The 22,571-nt window shown below is 39.1% G+C and overlaps 1 protein-coding gene across 2 annotated transcripts in view; it reads right to left on the bottom strand.

The window, feature by feature from the left end:
* The window catches only part of LOC121378662 (xylosyltransferase 2-like), a 69,140-nt gene that overhangs the window by 14,364 nt on the left and 32,205 nt on the right, over window positions 1-22,571 (bottom strand). For both annotated transcript variants that reach the window (XM_041506941.1, XM_041506940.1), the window contains exons 3-6: window positions 4,619-4,744; window positions 3,407-3,574; window positions 1,675-1,844; window positions 1,094-1,296 (exon numbers count right to left, since the gene is read on the bottom strand). In XM_041506941.1, the coding sequence (XP_041362875.1) occupies window positions 1,094-1,296; window positions 1,675-1,844; window positions 3,407-3,574; window positions 4,619-4,744 (667 nt within the window). The remainder of the gene's footprint in view (window positions 1-1,093; window positions 1,297-1,674; window positions 1,845-3,406; window positions 3,575-4,618; window positions 4,745-22,571) is intronic.

Genomic DNA, 22,571 nt, shown 5'->3' with positions numbered 1-22,571 from the left:
TATCTTTTAAACACTTAAATTTACGTTCTTGTACATTGTACACATGCACTGATACAAGCCAGACACTGTGCCTGCGACAAAATGCATGAAGGTATGAATTATGTAAAACTAAGGAAAACAATGTTTGTTTTTATAACTTCTTACCCAGGCGTAAAGTGACAGACTCTTGTTTTTAAAACACAACACATTTTTCACTATTAGAGCTGTTTATGATCACTTAAATTAGAAGTTACTTATATTTTATTGTTTAGAATACCCATTTTCATTGTAAGCAGTGTTTTTGGTCATCCTGGTTTTTGTAATACGCTGACAAACATTTTTGGTAATTACAAAAACACACGAACCTCTGAGAAGTATCGGTTATCAATTGAAGCTCGTCTACTTTGAGATGGCTTTTCACTGTTTAACCTTTACACTACTGGATTATTTTTTTGACAAAAACCACGTTGAGTGCGTACAAGTTTATAATTTTTACTCAGATATATTCACTTAAATGGTTTATAAATACATAAAATAAAGTTCGTATTTGAAACGTTAAGTATTATTTTTGTGGGTTTTTATAATTTTTATGGTATTTTAGATCGGTTGATGTTGATTAAAATTAGGCAAAAAAAATTTTAATTTGCATTTACTTACAGGCATTTGTGGCCAGCTGTCCAGTATTTATGTCCATTATTCCCAATAACAGTGGTTTTTTGACCAGAATTTATTTTTAAAACATGAACTACGATTCATATCCCAATATTTCGTGATTTTTGTTGTTGGTAACACGATAAAATTTATTATATTATAAAATTAGCTGTCACAATCAGCTATCGATCCCTGAAAATGACCGCGACATGCCGCCATTGTTGTCAAGCAAAAATATTTGCCGAAAACCACTTTTTCAACTCAAAATTCCAAGGTATAATCCATTGAAAACTAAATCTAAAGAAACAGGATGCTGACTTCAGTTTCACTCTATTATAACTTTATCCAGATATTTTAAATGTTTGTGGTTTAATTGAACTTAGTGTCCATTTCCATGGACTGAAACTAGGGTCTGCACCTTTAACAAAACACAGCTCATCAGAAACATATTACAATCACATACTTGATCGGGTAATCACTCTCACTAAGGTTGATGTAGTAATCCCATTTCCACTCCTTCAAGGTCATCAGTTCCTTCATGAAGGTCAAATGAGCCTGCAGAAGGCTGGCTCCGCCCCAAATGGTTGAAAACCGTGTCTTTGTGAGGTGAACATTGGCCAGTCTGTTCTCCAGGGGAAGCAATTCACGAAACATGTATTCTTGTCTCTGTGAAGGTATAAAAACTAATTATACAGTGTTAATATGAAGTGGAATTATTTTCAGCACATATCTCATTGGTAATCTGTGCATTGACACCCAACAGACAATCTATATTATTTTGTGCTGGAGTGCTGGTAAACATTAATTCATTCATTGTAATCTGTTCAAGTCAATGATCAACGTTAGTTTATTTTGTTTAATGACACCACTAGAGCATCTTATCTTTGCAACTCGACCACAATAAAAAAAAATTTGGACAGATAAAAACTAGAAATGTTCCATTAAGTATTTTTAATGTGCTTAAGGAGCCCATCGACAGGATCGATTCTAGATCAATCATGCCTTAGGCATATCAGTGACAAGTGCATAAAAAACCTAGCTAACCTCGTCTACATGTATGAAGTAGTAATGCTGTGGATGGTAGATTGTCCGGATAAGCCTCACAACTTGTCTAATCTGTCGACCGTTCAACGTGAGAACAAAAACAATCCTCGAAATGTTGGAGATCTTCGCTGATGTTGCTCTCACCAGAGGAGCAACATTCTTCTTTTTCTCTGAAACAGACAACAGTAAACGTTCAATCGATGCTACAGTAGTGAATGTAAAACTGTTAAAAAAAAAGAAAAAAAGATTAATTGTAAAAATTGGAAATAGAACAAAGTATTCATCAAAAGACCAATGATGAAAGATATCATGTCTGTGATAAACCTTGCAGTTTAACGGGTTTAACACTTTCGATACCCATCACTCTCTTGAGAATGAATTCCAGGAGAGTCATTTTTAGCTCCCTTTAGCATGTGAATTTTTTTTTTTAAAGTAATAAAAAAACATTAAATAGCAATGTTCAATATGGAAAATATCTTAAATGACTCCTCATAATCTAAGTTAGTGAAGCAATTAATCACTTCTGTCAATTTTGTTTTTACAGTTTTTAATGGTACAATTATTCAGGATAAAAACCTATTGAATTGATGACAAAAAGAACTGCTCCATAAAACCAACAAGAAACTGGTTCTTCATGAATCCCGTGACTGTCACAGGAAGGAAGGAAGGAAATGTTTTATTTAACGACGCACTCAACACATTTTATTTACAGTAATATGACGTCGGACATATGGTTAAGGACCACACAGATATTGAGGAAGGAAACCCACTGTCACCACTTCATGGGCTACTCTTTTCGATTAGCAGCAAGGGATCTTTTATATGCACCATCCCACAGACAAGATAGCACATACCACGGCCTTTGATGTACCAATCGTGGTGCACTGGCTGGAATGAGAAATAGCCCAATGCGCCCACAGACAGGCATCGATCCCAAACTGACCGTGTATCAAGCGAGCGCTTTACCATTGGGCTATGTCTTGCCCCACTGACTGTCACAGTGCAGGGATTTATACAGGGTTGTGCAGGGTCCCATGTCTAATGGGATTGGGGAAATTAGTGCTCTTTAATCATAATTGGGATATTTTTCGCACCATTTTATAAAACATTTATCAGAACAGACATAATTACAGAAATATTTACATATCAAATTGGGAATTTTTAGTGCTACTTGCTTTTGGGAAGAGGTCTGTATTCACAATATACAAAGCCTGGATAGATCTCTGCAGTGGTTGACAAATTGCCTGTAAGATGATCCATATCCAGGAAGGAAGGAATGTCGTATTTAACAATGTGTTCAGTGTGTCGTAAAATATATATTCTTCCTTCCTTCCTGGTTCTGCATAAAAAATGTCTGGTCAGGTATCATACCCGGTAAGTATTTTTTAACTGCTGTAATGGAATGAGAGAAAAAAAAACAAAAAAAACAACAAAAAAACAGTTCAACAAGATGCTTCAAATTCTAGGCCAAAAAACTGTTATGTTAGGCTCAGACTATCAACTATCATGATAAAGTTGGGCAACTAGAGAGTTGCACTGTAATTTTCACTATTCCCAACTTACAACGGATGTGCTCAGATTAACAACCAATCGGTCGTAGGAGTTGTATTCGATGAGAATAAGAGTTGTAAGTGTAAACAGACTAGCAACTGGACGGTCGTAGACGCCGAGAGATCAGCAAGTTGGGCAACTATGTCATGACAGTTGGTATTCAGACCCTAGCATTAGTTACCTCCATAACCTGTGCTGTAGACTTTGATGGCCAGGTAGCCACCACAGGTCTGAGTCTCACTGCCGGGACACTTGCCGTCACACTGTGCCTCTGCTAGAATACCGTGTCTCCCATACCTGTCACCACACCAACACTCCTTGCTGTACTGCAGGCCAGCGTAATGAAACCCTGTAAAACATGGACACATAGAGACATGCAGACAGTCTCATTCCAAACTCAGCATAATACTAGTTAATATGAGGTCTACACTTGTACAGTTATTGAGAGCACATAACACACTTTACAGGTAACATGTAGGTTAGTGTTTTTTTACACACCTGCAGTGGCGTATTGCGCCCCCTAACCAGTGGACCATTAGCACTTCTCAAGTCCCTTCCACCAGTCCAGAATTGTGTGCCCAAGGCAACCGCCCCAATGGCCCTACCCATGCTACACCACTGCACATCCGAGTAAGGTTTGACCTGTTGTAGATCAATATCATCTTTAACATGTTGCAGAACATTTTTTAGAAACTTTTAGTTTTTTTGTTTAAATGACATAATTAGATCACATTGATTTATTAATCATCAGCGATTGGATGTCAAACATTTGGTAATTTAGACATATAGTCTTAGAGATCAGATCACTTCTAAGACTTGTGATTGGCTGTTCAGAGGTTATGACCCAAGTGTCCCAAATAACCATAAACAGATGACGACATTTTAATGCATAAAAAATGGGTGTCTGTACGCCTATGTCTGGATATGAATGTGTTCTCTTAAAGTCACAGACCCTAGTTTGAACCCGTGAAAATGGACACTAAGTTTAGTTAATCTACAAACGTGTAACACATTTGGTTAACATTACAACAAAGTGAAACAAGAGTCTGTGATGTTGAAATGGTGAAATACCCTTAAACATAGACTAAAACTCGACTCCATAACTGATACTTCTCAGACACACATGCATTTTTTAAAATATGAAAAATGCATTTTGTGATATTAAAACCAAAAAAGGTAACCAGAAACACTTCGGATGTACGGAAATAGATAATCTAAACAATAAAATCTAAGTAATGACTGAAAAATAGCCCTAATAATAAATAATATGTCTTGGTGTTTAGAAACTAGCTAGGGTCTGTCACTTTAATATCTTTATAAAAGCTACCTGTGCATAAAATGACAAGTTTACAGTTTTTATGTAAACATTTTCAATGTATGACTACTGACTCACCTGATCTCAGACAGAAGGCAATGCAGACTTTGGGTGAATTATTTGGAAGTTCTTTGTAATTACCCTCAAGATCACGATCATTCAGGCTGTCTTGGAAACATCCAAAATAACGGCCTGTATCATTTCCTGTCAAAAAATAAAAATAAAAATAAATAAATAAAATACAAAAAAAAAAATGTTAAAAGATTTTTTTATAAAACAATTGTTTAAGGTTATACACTTACATGTATGTATGTAATTCCATGGGACTTAATTGAATGTTAATTTTAGGAACCATCCATCATGGTAATTGCTCGAGGTCAGTAAGAATTTGTCTCCCACTGCAATTTTGTGAAAAATTGCCATGGGTAAAATGCAATTTTGCAACAGCAATTTTGAACCTGCCTATGGCATTTTTTTTTTGAAGTGACATTTGCAGCAAATAAACATGACTGAAAGGTTATTTTGCAGTATGTAGACATACATGTATTTCAAATTATACAAATGTTAATCAAATACTAGCAGATAATGTACACCAGCAGGGATAGCTCTGTTATTCGACAAATTCGCCAATTGCGAATATTTAAAAGCAATTGGCAAACATGTAATAATTGACATTTTGTTACAGAATATATCAGCATTTATGCTATTGAAACGAACCCATGTTGATAACAATTTAATTAGCTTATTTGTATTTTATGTTGTTGTGGGCGTAAAGTTTTATGGATACCAGGTGGAACTGTATTTTGAAAACAAGGCTATATTTCTGTCTGAACTAATTGTGTTTACCGACATTCCTAAAATACATGTGGTTTTCAAGACGCAGTTTATTTCCAATGCGTAGTTAATTCTTACTGGTCAACAAGATTCCAATCCTGGTAGAGGTTATATAAAGACCAACAATATTGTGATTCAGGGAGGAGAACTACGCTTCTTCTCCTCACGTCAAATTGGATATAAGTGTGCAAATAGTTTCTGTTTCGTTTTCCTAAATCGTTCGTTCCACGGAGTCGTCGGACGACGTCGTTTGACGAGAAATGTGTTTGATTCGTGATTCTACGAAGTTGTTCGTTTGATACGACCGTTTGTGTGACGAAGCCATTTCTTAATGGAGTGGTTCGTTTGACGAGACCGTTTGGTTAACGGAACCGTCAGCGATGAGTTCGCTCAGTGATATCGTGAGGTGATTTCGCGAGTGTATTCGTTCAACGAAGCCGTTCAACGGAGTCGTCAAATATCATTCGGGTGAAGTCGTTCGTTTTCGTGAGTCGGAGTCGGGGGAAACGATGCCGTTATGTGACCTGTCCACTCATCTTCAAGAGATAAGATTTCCTTACAGCGGAATCGTCGGATTGGCGATACCGTTCTGCGAGCTGTCAACTCTAACAATAAACATAACTTGCCTTTGGAATATGCTGTGAACTTTGATATTTTCTTCTACGGATTAAATAAACAGCAAATTATAAACATTCGCGTCTGTTTGGTGATTGAACATTTCTTTTGGATTATCATTTGGTTTCTTCTTTCTACTTATAAATAAAAGATCTTATGTGTTCACATGACTTATTCTTTTATTTAGATTCGATATTAGTCTTCACTGTTTTCTTGATGGGATCTTAAGTTAACTTTATACCGGGTTAACAACGCCTTAGATCCGAAGTGTGTATCTATTGTGATGAGGCCAACTTTAATTTACTGAACACACGCTACTTGTATTATTCAGTGTTGTTGGATAAGGGAAGGCCCGTTACAAAAATTATGGTGGCAGCGGTGGGATTACAAAAGCAGTTTGAAAACGGCAGGAGTTCTATTTTGTTATAAAGATAAAGTGTGGGTTTTTTTTATATGAGATCGTGTCTGTGTGTTTGTTGTTCGTTTATTGATTCAAAGCTTCACTTTGTGTTTGTTAAAGGAGCACAGTTGGGAACATTCTGAAGTGGAGATAGTTTTGACAATTTGAAGAATTATAGTTTAGAGATAGTTGTCGAAATGATAGCTGAAGCAGTTTGTGTTTTTGTGTTGTGATTCTATTTGGAAATGGGGAAACGAAGAGAGAGAAGGAAAAGAGCTGCAGCTGAATTATCTGCTACGATTGAGATGGATGACCGACCGCCTCGAAGATCTGAATCAGGGTTGGGGTTGTCTGTCGAGGAGAAACCTGACGATATTCAGCTTACGCCGAATTTGACTGGAGAGAGGTGGACTGAAGAGTCACAATCAAAAGTCACTTTTAGAAGACCGTTAAATTATTCTGAAGACGACATTACTTTAGATGAGGTGCGACAAATGCAACGAGGAGTTGTTGATGCGCAGGGGGATATTGCCAGATTGCAGATGGAGATTAGTAGGTTGCAGATGGGAGACCATGATCACTATACTTCTACACCAGGCCCATTGGTAGTAGAGAATGAAAGCAAAAATGTGGAATTACCACAGAAGGGAACACATAGTGAAGTAGTTACTTCTGTAGGTCAGCAGAAAGGATTACGTAAGGCACTTGTGAACCCGGCTGTTTATGATGGAAAAACTCCCTGGATTGATTATAAAACTAATTTTGAAGCTTGTTCTGATATCAATGGCTGGACTGATGAAGAGGAAGCGAAGTACTTAGCTGTTGCATTACGTGGGTCGGCACAACAGATGTTGAGTCATGTTCCTGGTGGATCAAGGGCCAAGTATGTGGACATACTGAAGGTACTTGAGAAGCGATTTGCTCCCGCAAATATTGAAGAACTTTATAAATCAGAGTTGAGAATGAGACGAAGACAACCAGGGGAGTCATTGTTGGAATTAGGGCAAGCAATACAGCGTTTGGTTTTCTTAGCATATCCTTCTGCACCCCAGGATGTTATGGATACTCTTTCCAAAGATAATTTCTTGGAATCTTTGACAGATTCGGAGATGAGACTGAAAGTTTTACTTGGTCGACCTCAGACGTTTGATGAAACTATTCAAGCTGCTGTATCTCTGGATGCTTGTACCACGGCCGAAGCTCGTCGTTACAACAGGACTAAAATTCGAGGTGTTGATATTAAGTCGTCTGATAACAAGAGTGAGATGGACGAGATAAGAAGATACATGAAGGAAATGCTGAATAAGGTCGAGGAGCAGGAAAAACGATATCGTCTGGAATTAAATAAAGAGAGAGAAAGGAGAAGAAAGGAACAAAGAAGTGCACCTTATAGGAGAACAAACGGAACAGAGATTGTTTGCTACAACTGTCGACAGAAGGGACACATGTCCAGGCAATGTCCCGAGCCGCGACAGCAGATTGATCCACAGAAGCTCTGACGCCAGAATGATCTACCAGTAGGGAAGACAGATGGCATCGTTTCTGATTCACTGAGGCGATTAACTGTTTGTGACATGTATATTGGAAGTGAAATTAATGGAGTAGGAATTGATTTTGTGATTGATACAGGGGCAGCAGTGACACTAATATCAAGAAAAATGTTCGAAAAGATTCCAGAATTAAAACGACCAAAATTAAGTTCATACCAAAGACTTACACAAGCAGATGGATCAACTTTGGATACTGATGGTGTGGGACTATTTTCTATAAGAATAGGTCATCTTTCTTTCACTCGAGATGTTGTTGTAGCTGATATTGAAGGAAGTGGATTTCTTGGGTTGGATTTCATGAGAGATGAGAATTGTGTACTGGATATTAGTACTGGTATCATGAAGATGAATGGTGTAGAACTTTCATTGAAAATGTGTGTTAAACCCACATGTTATCGTGTGACAACTGGTCAAGATGCTGTAAAACCCGCTGGAAGTGAAGCCACGATTCTTTGTGAACTTAGATCATCAAATGAAAATCATGATTGTCTTACACTGGGAATAGTAGAACCAGTTGATTCATGGGGAAATAATTCAAAAGTTTTTATTGCAAGAACGTTGGTTGACATGCCTAAAAATGGACTGATTCCAGTACGAGTTATGAATCTGTGTGAAGATATTCAGATATTAAAAAAGGGAAGTGTTATTGGGAAATTAGAGCCAGTAGATTCAAAGTGTTTGGTTGAAGAACTGAAAAATACAGAGAGAACGGACGAAGTGCCTAAACATTTGATTCCACTGTTGAACAATCTACAGGAAGTACTGAATGAAGAACACTATACGGAAGCTACTTGTTTCCTATCGAAATATTCAGATCTGTTTGCTGAAACTGATGCTGATCTTGGAAAAACAACTGTGGTGAAGCACAAGATTGACACAGGAGTAGCACGCCCGATAAAACAAAATCCCAGAAGAGTGTCGGGATGGGCTCGTGCAGAAATTGCTGACCAGGTTAAGAAAATGTTACAACGGGATATTATAGAGCCATCTACAAGTCCTTGGGCAAGTCCGGTGGTTTTAGTTAAGAAAAAAGATGGGAGTCTTCGATTCTGTATAGATTACAGACGATTAAATGACGTCACTATTAAAGATGCATATCCACTTCCTCGTATTGATGATTCTTTGGATTCGTTGGCAGGGTCTGTGTGGTATTCTACTTTGGATTTGGTCAGTGGATATTTACAAGTGGAAATGGATGAAACAGATCGTAACAAAACAGCATTCTCTACTCACCAGGGATTGTTTCAGTTCAAAAAGATGCCATTTGGACTTTGCAATGCTCCAGCAACTTCTGAGAGATTAATGGAGGCTGTTTGTGCTGGTTTACGATGGGAAATTTGTTTGGTTTACCTGGACGATATTATCGTATTTGCAAAAACATTCGATGAACATTTAAAACGTTTGGAAGAAGTGTTTTTGTGACTGAAGTCTGCTGGTTTAAAACTGAATTAAACCAAGCAAATGTCATTTGTTTGCCAAGGAAGTCTCGTTTTTGGGACATGTTATTTCTAGTGAAGGGATAGCTACAGATAGTGCTAAAATTCAATGTGTAAGAGATTGGCCCCAACCAACTTCAGTGACCGAAGTACGTCAATTCCTTGGTTTGTGTTCGTATTATCGAAAGTATGTAAAGAATTTTGCAGCAATAGCATCACCATTACATAGGTTGACAGAAAAGGGAAGATTGTTTAATTGGACTGAGCAGAGTCAGGAATCATTTGATCAACTAAAACATTTGTTGACTTCAGCTCCTATTTTGACACATCCTGATTTTGGGTTGCCATTTATATTGGATACAAATGCCTGTGATCGTGGAATAGGTGCAGTATTGTCACAAGAGCAGAATGGTGAGGAAAAGGTGATTGCATATGGTAGCAGAACTCTAACAAAAGCAGAACGGAAGTACTGTGTTACACGTAAAGAGTTGCTGGCTGCTGTTCATTTTGTGAAGGTATATCGAGCGTACTTATTTGGACGAAGATTTATCATCCGGACGGATCATGGAGCCCTCCGTTGGCTGATGAGGTTTAAAGAGCCATCGGGACAACTAGCAAGGTGGTTAGATGTATTGTCAACGTTTGATTTTGAGATACATCACCGAGCTGGCCGTTCGCATGGAAATGCGGATGCCATGTCGAGATTACTGTGTGGTCAGTGTGGACGTTTGGATGAGGAGCGAATGTACGATGGGAAGAGGACCCAAGATCATTGGAGCAGTGCTGTAGATCGCCGGGGGAGGCAACAGCTGAAGCTGCAGAGACAACCGCTAGGCGGAATTCTTGTATCTGATGTAGGTTCTAGTGCCGTACGATTCGTACAGGTATCGACTGAGCTGAGGGACGCCCAAGCAGCCGATCCTGACATTGTGCTAGTTAAAGGGTGGATTCGTGCTGGAACTCGACCTGGATGGGATAAGGTGTCAATGCATAGCAGTACACTGAAGGCCTACTGGTCGCAGTTTGAAAGGATGGATGTTAGGGATGATTTATTGTATCGTCAATGGATTCACAAAGATGGTGTAACAGAAATGGAGCAGTTCATTGTTCCTCGCCATGTTAGCCAAGTGAAAGAAAAAAATAATGAGGCAGTGTCATGGAGCTCCTGCTGGAGGACATTTGGGCAGGACAAAAACTCAGAGCAAGATAAGACAAAATTTTTACTGGGTGGGACTACCGCCGAGATCCCAACACCAGGGACGTGGATAAAGCACACCCACACCCAGACATGGTGGACATTCCATCCAGACTTATAGAAGTGTATTTTTTTCATATTACGTTGTACTTTTTAATTAGTTCTTATAACCATAGATATTTCTTTTATTAGTTTTTATAATGATAGATTTTTATGTTTTTCTTATAAGCATAGAACGGTGTAATTAGCGTTTTGTGATGTCGTGTCGTGTTTTGTACTTTTCTATTTCATGGATTATATTCAGTGATAAATTTGATTAATTTATCATTTACTAAATATTCGTATTTTAATTGTAAGCTTTACAGCAGTTTATTTGATTAAACATTTAATAAGAATTTGGTAGCGTGACATTATTTATCTCGGGGACGAGATATAGTCGAAGGCATGGGTAATGAAACGAACCCATGTTGATAACAATTTAATTAGCTTATTTGTATTTTATGTTGTTGTGGGCGTAAAGTTTTATGGATACCAGGTGGAACTGTATTTTGAAAACAAGGCTATATTTCTGTCTGAACTAATTGTGTTTACCGACATTCCTAAAATACATGTGGTTTTCAAGACGCAGTTTATTTCCAATGCGTAGTTAATTCTTACTGGTCAACAAGATTCCAATCCTGGTAGAGGTTATATAAAACCAACAATATTGTGATTCAGGGAGGAGAACTACGCTTCTTCTCCTCACGTCAAATTGGATATAAGTGTGCAAATAGTTTCTGTTTCGTTTTCCTAAATCGTTCGTTCCACGGAGTCGTCGGACGACGTCGTTTGACGAAAAATGTGTTTGATTCGTGATTCTACGAAGTTGTTCGTTTGATACGACCGTTTGTGTGACGAAGCCATTTCTTAATGGAGTGGTTCGTTTGACGAGACCGTTTGGTTAACGGAACCGTCAGCGATGAGTTCGCTCAGTGATATCGTGAGGTGATTTCGCGAGTGTATTCGTTCAACGAAGCCGTTCAACGGAGTCGTCAAATATCATTCGGGTGAAGTCGTTCGTTTTCGTGAGTCGGAGTCGGGGGAAACGATGCCGTTATGTGACCTGTCCACTCATCTTCAAGAGATAAGATTTCCTTACAGCGGAATCGTCGGATTGGCGATACCGTTCTGCGAGCTGTCAACTCTAACAATAAACATAACTTGCCTTTGGAATATGCTGTGAACTTTGATATTTTCTTCTACGGATTAAATAAACAGCAAATTATAAACATTCGCGTCTGTTTGGTGATTGAACATTTCTTTTGGATTATCATTTGGTTTCTTCTTTCTACTTATAAATAAAAGATCTTATGTGTTCACATGACTTATTCTTTTATTTAGATTCGATATTAGTCTTCACTGTTTTCTTGATGGGATCTTAAGTTAACTTTATACCGGGTTAACAACGCCTTAGATCCGAAGTGTGTATCTATTGTGATGAGGCCAACTTTAATTTACTGAACACACGCTACTTGTATTATTCAGTGTTGTTGGATAAGGGAAGGCCCGTTACACTATTTTTAAAATTTAATAGATAATTTGACGAAAGTTTCTTCTCACCCAGAGCTACATGTAGTCCTTGCACAAGGTGTATACATTTCGCCATTGTTGATGAGCTTTACCGACAGCACAAAAGTACCGTCGGTGATGCTCTCCACCTACAGCAATTTACATCTCAACGACAGCAGTTGCCATTGGTGCCGTTATTATGTTCGAGCCCTGTATGAAATGTATTTTTTCTTCATCTGAACATAGCAGTGTTTCTGCCAGAAAGAAAATTTTGGGTATGGCGCTATGGAATTAAATGCAACCATAGTTAACAGAAAGACAATGGATTATGTTTAGGGTTAGAGTTAAGAAGGGTTAAGAAAATCATACAGTAACGATAAGAGTAATTAATTTTTGTTTTTAATCTGCAAAACAATTTGGGTACCCAGAATGCATAGTGCCATACCCATTTTACCCTCTGGCAGAAACCCTGCATAGGCATGTATTATAACAATGGATAGCTTGTGGTGAGCACTGGGCAAATAAGTCAATATTATGTATGAATATTGTGTACAGGGTAATAAAAACATGATAATAGCCATTTTTAATTAAATATTATAGGTTTTTTTTTTAAAGAAATCTTAACAAAATCTTTCTGGATTTAGTTTATATATCAATATTATCAAATTTATATATGCCTAAATTATCACTTCTTCTTATGAACCATAAACATTTTAATTATGGTGAGCATACTATATTTTATTACCCATATGGTTAAAAATATCTTAGTACATATGAAGAGTTTCATCGCAAAACGCAATAAACGCCACTATATATACCCAATCCTAAAAGTGTTTTATTCCAAACAATCATAAACACATTACGCCAGTTTCTCTGCAATCTAGATATATCCTCAGACAATCGTATCGCATTTTGCTGAAAACTGAATTTGAACTTGTGTTTGTCTACGTGGGAACAGTGTCTGAGTGGTGTTCATACAATGGTTTTTAACATGGCATTTATCGCGTTTTGCGATGAAACTCTTCATATATCACAGTGTTATGTCCCACTAGATGGGAAGTGGGATGTTTTACCTCAATGTCATACAATGGCGTCATACGACGGGTGTACTATGACCTCACAAAAACGTTAAGAAAATAAGTTTAGTGATATTTGTAAATTGAAATCAATTAATGGGTAATAAATAGGATATTAAACTTGCTACCATTTCGTTTCATGTTTATGTCTCTAATGAAATAATATTTATTGTCACCCGCTAAAGCTTGTGACAGTGAACATGATTTCACTCAGAATGTAACCATGATATGAAATGGAAGTTTGTTTATATTATATTCTATAAGTCTGGCAACCAGAGTTTGACAAATCCGCTAGCCCGACGCCCGTGGCTAGTGGTTTTTAACTTCAGGCTAGTAAGAAACGCAAAACCACTACCGAGCTACATCCCACCGAGCTACGTCCCACCACCGAGCTACGTCCCACCAAACTACGTCCCACCACCGAGCTACGTCCCACCAAACTACGTCCCACCACCGAGCTACGTCCCACCAAACTACGTCCCACCACCGAGCTACATCCCACCGAGCTACGTCCCACCACCGAGCTACGTCCCACCAAACTACGTCCCACCACCGAGCTACGTCCCACCAAACTACGTCCCACCACCGAGCTACGTCCCACCAAACTACGTCCCACCACCGAGCTACGTCCCACCAAACTACGTCCCACCACCGAGCTACGTCCCACCAAACTACGTCCCACCACCGAGCTACGTCCCACCACCGAGCTACATCCCACCGAGCTACGTCCCACCACCGAGCTACATCCCACCGAGCTACGTCCCACCAAGCTACTTCCCACCACCGAGCTACGTCCCACCAAACTACGTCCCACCACCGAGCTATGTCCCACCACCAAGCTACGTCCCACCAAACTACGTCCCACCACCGAGCTACATCCCACCGAGCTACGTCCCACCACCAAGCTACGTCCCACCAAACTACGTCTCACCACCGAGCTACGTCCCACCAAACTACGTCCCACCACCGAGCTACGTCCCACCAAACTACGTCCCACCACCGAGCTACGTCCCACCAAACTACGTCCCACCACCGAGCTACGTCCCACCAAACTACGTCCCACCACCGAGCTACGTCCCACCAAACTACGTCTCACCACCGAGCTACGTCCCACCAAACTACGTCCCACCACCGAGCTACGTCCCACCAAACTACGTCCCACCACCGAGCTACGTCCCACCAAACTACGTCCCACCACCGAGCTACGTCCCACCAAACTACGTCCCACCACCGAGCTACGTCCCACCAAACTACGTCCCACCACCGAGCTACATCCCACCGAGCTACGTCCCACCAAGCTACTTCCCACCACCGAGCTACGTCCCACCAAACTACGTCCCACCACCAAGCTACGTCCCACTACCGAGCTACGTCCCACCAAACTACGTCCCACCACCGAGCTACGTCCCACCAAACTACGTCTCACCACCGAGCTACATCCCACCAAACTACGTCCCACCACCGAGCTACGTCCCACCAAACTACGTCCCACCACCGAGCTACATCCCACCGAGCTACGTCCCACCACCGAGCTACATCCCACCGAGCTACGTCCCACCAAGCTACTTCCCACCACCGAGCTACGTCCCACCAAACTACGTCCCACCACCGAGCTACGTCCCACCACCGAGCTACATCCCACCACCAAGCTACGTCCCACCACCGAGCTACGTCCCACCACCGAGCTACATCCCACCGAGCTACGTACCACCACCGAGCTACGTCCCACCAAACTACGTCTCACCACCGAGCTACGTCCCACCAAACTACGTCTCACCACCGAGCTACGTCCCACCAAACTACGTCCCACCACCGAGCTACGTCCCACCACCGAGCTACGTCCCACCACCGAGCTACGTCTCACCACCGAGCTACGTCCCACCAAACTACGTCCCACCACCGAGCTACGTCCCACCACCGAGCTACGTCCCACCACCGAGCTACGTCCCACCACCGAGCTACGTCCCACCAAACTACGTCTCACCACCGAGCTACGTCCCACCAAACTACGTCTCACCACCGAGCTACGTCCCACCAAACTACGTCCCACCACCGAGCTACGTCCCACCACCGAGCTACGTCCCACCGAGCTATGTCTCACCACCAAACTACGTCCCACCACCGAGCTACGTCCCACCACCAAGCTACGTTCCACCAAACTACGTCCCACCACCGAGCTACGTCCCACCAAACTACGTCTCACCACCGAGCTACGTCCCACCAAACTACGTCCCACCACCGAGCTACGTCCCACCAAACTACGTCTCACCACCGAGCTACGTCCCACCAAACTACGTTTCACCACCGAGCTACGTCCCACCAAACTACGTCCCACCACCGAGCTACGTCCCACCAAACTACGTCTCACCACCGAGCTACGTCCCACCAAACTACGTCCCACCACCGAGCTACGTTCCACCACCGAGCTACGTCCCACCGAGCTATGTCCCACCACCAAGCTACGTCCCACCACCGAGCTACGTCCCACCACCAAGCTACGTCCCACCAAGCTACGTCCCACCACCGAGCTACGTCCCACCACCGAGCTACGTCCCACCACCGAGCTACGTCCCACCACCGAGCTACGTCCCACCACCGAGCTACGTCCCACCGAGCTACGTACCACCACCACCGAGCTACGTCCCACCAAGCTACGTCCCACCACCGAGCTACGTCCCACCGAGCTACGTCCCACCACCGAGCTACGTCCTACCGAGCTATGTCCCACCAAGCTACGTCCCACCCCTATATATTTGGAGTTTTGTTGTTGTGTAAATTATAAATATACTGAATTTCATTGAAAACGCTCTACCAAATGTTCAGTTGTTATTTCTATCACATGTGTGAGGTTGCTATAAAACAGTTAAAAAGTTACATGATATTATGTCATATCTGTAAATATATTTAAAGCACATACAACATTTTCTAATGCCTCATGCAGGAATCTCTGTTGGCAAAATGTATGCATATACAGAAATACCTTTATTGCATGGCGTACATAAAGTTCTGAAAAAGCTAGAGGTAAAGAAAAAAGTCAATGGATGCATGCAAGGTGTGAACCTGTGATAGCTGTATCTGCAAACCCATCTACTTTGTGCATATTTCCGGTAATTGATGCTCAGCAAACAGAGTTTGGCAGACAGGTTAATGGTTTTTACTACAGACACAGACAGCTGAAGATAGAGCCATACTTGTGTTAAACACACACCTACTGTAATCACCAAAAAAAGAAAAAAGTTTTGTTTAACAACACCACTAGAGCACATTGATTTATTAATTATTGGCTATTGGATGTCAAACATTTGATCATTTTGGACACAGTCTTAGAGGAAACCCGCTACATTATTCCATTAGCAGCAGGAGATCTTTTATATGCACTTTCCCCCACAGACAAGAAAGCACATACCATGGCCCATGATATACCAGTCATGGGGCACTGGTTGGGAACAGAAAAAAATCCAAACAGAGAATTGGTCCACTAAGGGGATTTGATCCTTTGACCCAAGCACCTCAGGCAAGTGCTCTACCCACTGAGCCAGATCCCACCCCGTGATGACAAAATGTGGCCTCCTAAGACAGGTGGCTGCTTAATTCAGGATACCTTGTACTATACAGGCTATCTTAGCACTACGATATCATAAAACAGTCGTAGGCTATGATGTCGCTATGACACTCATAATAATCTACAATGGTTTTACAACATCATAGCATTAAGTTAGCTTCGAAAATATGAGCCTATAAGTCCAGGACAGGGAATTTTCATCTAACATTTGTGTTAGAGTTTTTTCATTAAATTTTCACAAGCAATCAGAAATCTCAAGCCTAAGTAATATTTCGCCGTGCTAATTTTAATTTTTCTATCCAATACAGTTCTCCAAAGCCATATCAGTGCCAAAGAAGAAACAATCGAAAAAAGGGATACATCGTATGTACATGTATGTAACTTGTGGAGAAATAAGTGATTAAAAGTGACACCACTAGATCACATTGATTTATTAATCATTGGCTATTGGATGTCAAACATTTAGTAATTCTGACATATACAGTCATCAGAGGAAACCCGCTACATTTGTTCTAATGCAGCAAGAGATCTTTTATATGCACTTTCCCACAGACAGGAAAGCACATTCCACGGCTTTTCACCAGTTGTGGTGCTCTGGTTGGAACGAGAAAAACCCCAATCTGTTGAATAATGTGGTTGTATAAGACCAGAAAATTATCCTATTCATAATTATGTACAATCTTCTTACTTAACATATCTTAGACTAGTGAATATTTCATAATAACAGATACTAAAAAATACAAATACACAAGCCATTAAAAAAAATATATTTCTACTATTGCTTGGAGTGTAGATAATTTGAGATTACCCCAAGCAGTTTCCAAGTTTGCATTTTATATTAATGTCATTTAGAAACTGAATACTATCTACATGTAACTAGAGGTTGTCTAATACATAATTTACCTCACATTAAAAGTTCTCATAAACTGTATTTTTACATTTAAAGATAACATCTTGATATCAACAAAACATGAATGGCTGCAGGTGAAAATACTGCAGATAAAAAAGGTTGTTTGCATATAGACAAAATGAGCAGGTAACTAAACTTTTAAAAAGTTTTGTTTAACAACACCACTAGAGCACATTGATTAATTACTCATCAGCTATTGGATGTCAAACATTTGATAATTCTGACTCAGAGGAAACCCAGTATATTTTTCCTAATGCAGCAACTCGCTGAAAGGGATGTTTTATATGCACTTTCCCACAGACAGGAAAGCACATACCACAGCCTTTGACCAGTTGTGGTGCTCTGGTTGGAACGAGAAAAAAAACCCAATCAGTTGAATGGATCCATTGAGGTGGTTCGATCCTGCGATACAGGCACCTCAAGTGAGCACTCAACCAACTGAGCTAAATCCCACCCTCAATTTGTTTTCAATGTCATGGCTTCCCCTGAAGATTATGCATCCGAATTACCAAATATCTCACACAACAGCTGATGTACTGTCATTAAACAAAACAAATTTTACATGTGTACTTTTTAAATTTAAAACTTTAATCTATTCATCCATCCATCATATCCATCAATCAATAACTGATGATTAATAAATCAATGTGCTGTCACTAAACAAAACAAATTTTACTTTTTAAATTTAAAACTTTAATCCATCCATCCATCCATCCATTATATCCATCCATCCATCCATCATATCCATCCATCCATTATATCCATCCATCCATTATATCCATCCATCATATCCATCCATCCATCCATCCATTATATCCATCCATCCATCAATCATATCCATCCATCCATTATATCCGTCCATCCATCCATTCATCCATCCATCCATCATATCCATCCATCCATTATATCCATCCATTATATCCATCCATCCATCCATCCATTATATCCATCCATCCATCATATCCATCCATCCATTATATCCATCCATCCATCCATCCATCCATCATATCCATCCATCCATTATATCCATCCATCCATCCATTATATCCATCCATCCATCCATCCATCAATCATATCCATCCATCCATTATATCCATCCATTATCCATCCATCCATTATATCCATCCATCCATTATATCCATCCATCCATCCATCCATCCATTATATCCATCCATCCATCCATCCATCCATTATATCCATCCATCCATCCATCCATCATATCCATCCATCCATCCATCCATCATATCCATCCATCCATCCATCCATCCATTATATCCATCTATCCATCCATTATATCCATCCATCCATCCATCCATCAATCATATCCATCCATCCATCCATCCATCCATCCATCCATCCATCAATCATATCCATCCATCCATTATATCCATCCATTATATCCATCCATCCATTATATCCATCCATCCATCCATCCATCAATCATATCCATCCATTCATCCATCCATTATATCCATCTATCCATCCATTATATCCATCCATCCATCCATCCATCAATCATATCCATCCATCCATTATATCCATCCATCCATCCATCCATCCATCCATCAATCATATCCATCCATCCATTATATCCATCCATTATATCCATCCATCCATTATATCCATCCATCCATCCATCCATCAATCATATCCATCCATTCATCCATCCATCCATTCATCATATCCATCTATGAATGAACATTACATACATGTATATATAATTAAATGTATTCCATTCATATATTAATTATTGGTAGAAGGCAATGTATATATATGATTAACATTTTAACAGAATTAAGGAATACTACCAGGTATTTACTTCTTAAATTCGCTATCTACAAATGGGCTATTTTCACAAAAAGGGGTAAATAATGATAAAGACATTGCAGATCCAAAATTTTCCACAAAACAGCATATAATGTAAATAAACAGGAATGCACATAAAAAGCATCATTACTTGATGCACTGGATATGATATTTGGCCATGTAGATGTATTAGAAAAGCTTGTGATTAAAATTATACACCAAAATTTCCACTCCATTATTGTGTACAAATTATAAAGCACATGTTATCGTTATGGAATCATGAAACTTCCTAAAATACTAAGTGTTTGCCTTTAAACTGAAAAATGTAAGTAAACCACTCACAAATAAATAAGTTTCTTAAATTTCAATTTAAAATATTAAAATAAAACTACAATGCATACAACTTTAAGTTGCTCCATTTATTATTAATTTTACTGTCTTTACCGTTATATTATCTATAAAAAGAACAACAAATTTGATTGGTTTGAAAGGTATATCCACCAGATGGCACTGTCACATCTAGGTCAAGCTTAGATTGACATTTTAAGTACATGAATACTAGCTGGGTATCTTTATAGGCAAGTTATTTTTAATTCTTAAAACACATTTTTCAATTTCACACTTATTGTCTGTCTTTACCATTAGTTTAATAAAGTATCTTGGAAGCATGACAAGTCCATAATTTATAGTTTTTCATTCCGTAAATCTGTTTATAAAAGCCATTTACATCATTGCGTTACTGAAGTACATTGCAGATGGCAGAAATACCATGTCATGTGTCTTTACTGTTATAATTTTTCTCTTTACCGATATCTACATGTATGCTGAATAATGGAAAAGACAAATTTGACACTTTTTCTAGCATTACATCTTATAGTCCAGAGGATACATGTGCACAACAATGACTGAATCGTGCACTTTTTGATAAAAGTATGACACTTGGCACACATACTAGACATCATAGAGATCATTTTAGGACACACATACTAGACATCATAGAGATCATTTTAGGACACACATACTAGACATCATAGAGATCATTTTAGCACACATACTAGACATCATAGAGATCATTTTAGCACACACATACTAGACATCATAGAGATCATTTTAGTACACACATACTAGACATCATAGAGATCATTTTAGTACACACATACTAGACATCATAGATAACATTTTAGAACACATACTAGACATCATAGAGAACATTTTAGCACACGCATACTAGACATCATAGAGAACATTTTAGCACACGCATACTAGACATCATAGAGATCATTTTAGTACACACATACTAGACATCATAGAGATCATTTTAGCACACACATACTAGATATCATAGAGATTATTTTAGTACACACATACTAGACATCATAGAGATCATTTTAGCACACACATACTAGACATCATAGAGATCATTTTAGTAAACACATACTAGACAACTTGGAGATCATTTTAGCACACACATACTAGACATCATAGAAAACATTTTAAAGATAGGAGGCATTCTCAATATGCCCTGTGGTGGCAAAATGTCCACTGTGGATCTTTCTTAATATTATGACATATTCAAATTAGCCCAGAATACTATTTTGAGCCATTTTAATGTTACATATTCTCAAAATGTATTCATTAGCCTACAAGAAGGATATCAAAACTAATATTTTGGCTCTTGTGATATGTAGGGGTAATTTTAGGTTACGTAAAAAACATAAAAATTTGAATTGAAAAATAACATTTAATACATTACCTTTAAAGTGAGTCATGTATGAAACTATGTTTATCTTGAAAAACAATTTATGTATTATTAGGGGACCCTAACAGATGGAAAAAAAAACATGAGTGTAGACTTAATGTACTCATCGTGTAACGGCTTATTAATGCCAATACAATGTGCAGCATTGGTGATCTTTTTCTGACCACCTAGCAGGGATAGATGACACCATCACACTGCCACATTCTAGAGGTGCATATGCACATTCAAAGACATGACTAAAATATCTAGTTGACATACATTTTGTACCTGTACTCTTTTGGCTTGGACTAGTTCTGTTAAGTATGTGTTTTGACCTAGGCAACTCAGTTTTTAATCACCAATAGTTTTGGAACAGTTTGCTACTTTACAATAAATAAAGAAAGAAAGAAATAAAGAAATAATAATTTATTTGCTATGCTTTTGTATTGGTATGTATAAGTGCTTTATTAGTTGTTTTTAATCATTCACAGATTTCCTCCGTCTTTGATATGAATATACAATCTTTAAATGAGGTTGAATTAATTACCCGATAAACTGGTTTTGCTTTTACAAAACGTTCCAAAAGTCATAAATACTGAAATTGCACCCAGATGCAATATGCCCTCACATGTTATTATTATGTTAATTTCACTCCTTTAATGGCAGCCGTATGGTTATGCCATCTATCTACAACATCATAAACTACTGGGCAACAATCGGAAAAACCCATCTATAGCCAATAAATGTGATACTTGGTAGCTTAGAAAATAACGTAATTGTACCTTTTAAAGTATTGAACCATGTCATGCTACAAAGAATCAATAATCTAGAGGTGGTACCACAGCTACAAATTGCCTGTATATAAAACATACATGTTAAATTTCCCCACAAAATGACCTCTTAAATATTGTCCCTAACCAAATACATTGTAACTAGCTATCAATGTTTGTTCTATATAAAATAACGACCCTTTGTTCCTGTCTTTGCAAGGTAGCAGTGTATGTCAGTGTCTTCACCAATGACTTCAGTCTTTACAAACACAAATTTAGTGTCTTGGTCAATATCAACATTCATACACCATTTGCCTGTAACTTTCCACCTAATCTGAATGGCAAAACCGTTACCAAAATCAAAATTAATATTTAATTATGCAGTCATGGTACCATGCATTTTATCTATAGGTGGACTGTCTTTTCCCAGAACTATTCATCTCTACCCCTAACCCACCCACCCCAACCCTTCCACAAAAACATTGACAGTGAATACAGTTACAGACAGCTGTGACAATATTTAATCGTGATGAATCAGTGTCAAACCATATCTCCAGGCCCCGTGCTTATAAACCTTGAAGTCTAGACTTT

Source organism: Gigantopelta aegis, chromosome 8 (genome assembly GCF_016097555.1).
Source record: "Gigantopelta aegis isolate Gae_Host chromosome 8, Gae_host_genome, whole genome shotgun sequence".
In the NCBI taxonomy this organism is placed as follows: Eukaryota; Metazoa; Mollusca; class Gastropoda; order Neomphalida; family Peltospiridae; genus Gigantopelta; species Gigantopelta aegis.
Note: the sequence above shows the minus strand (reverse complement) of the source record. Positions and strands in the feature narration are given on the sequence as shown.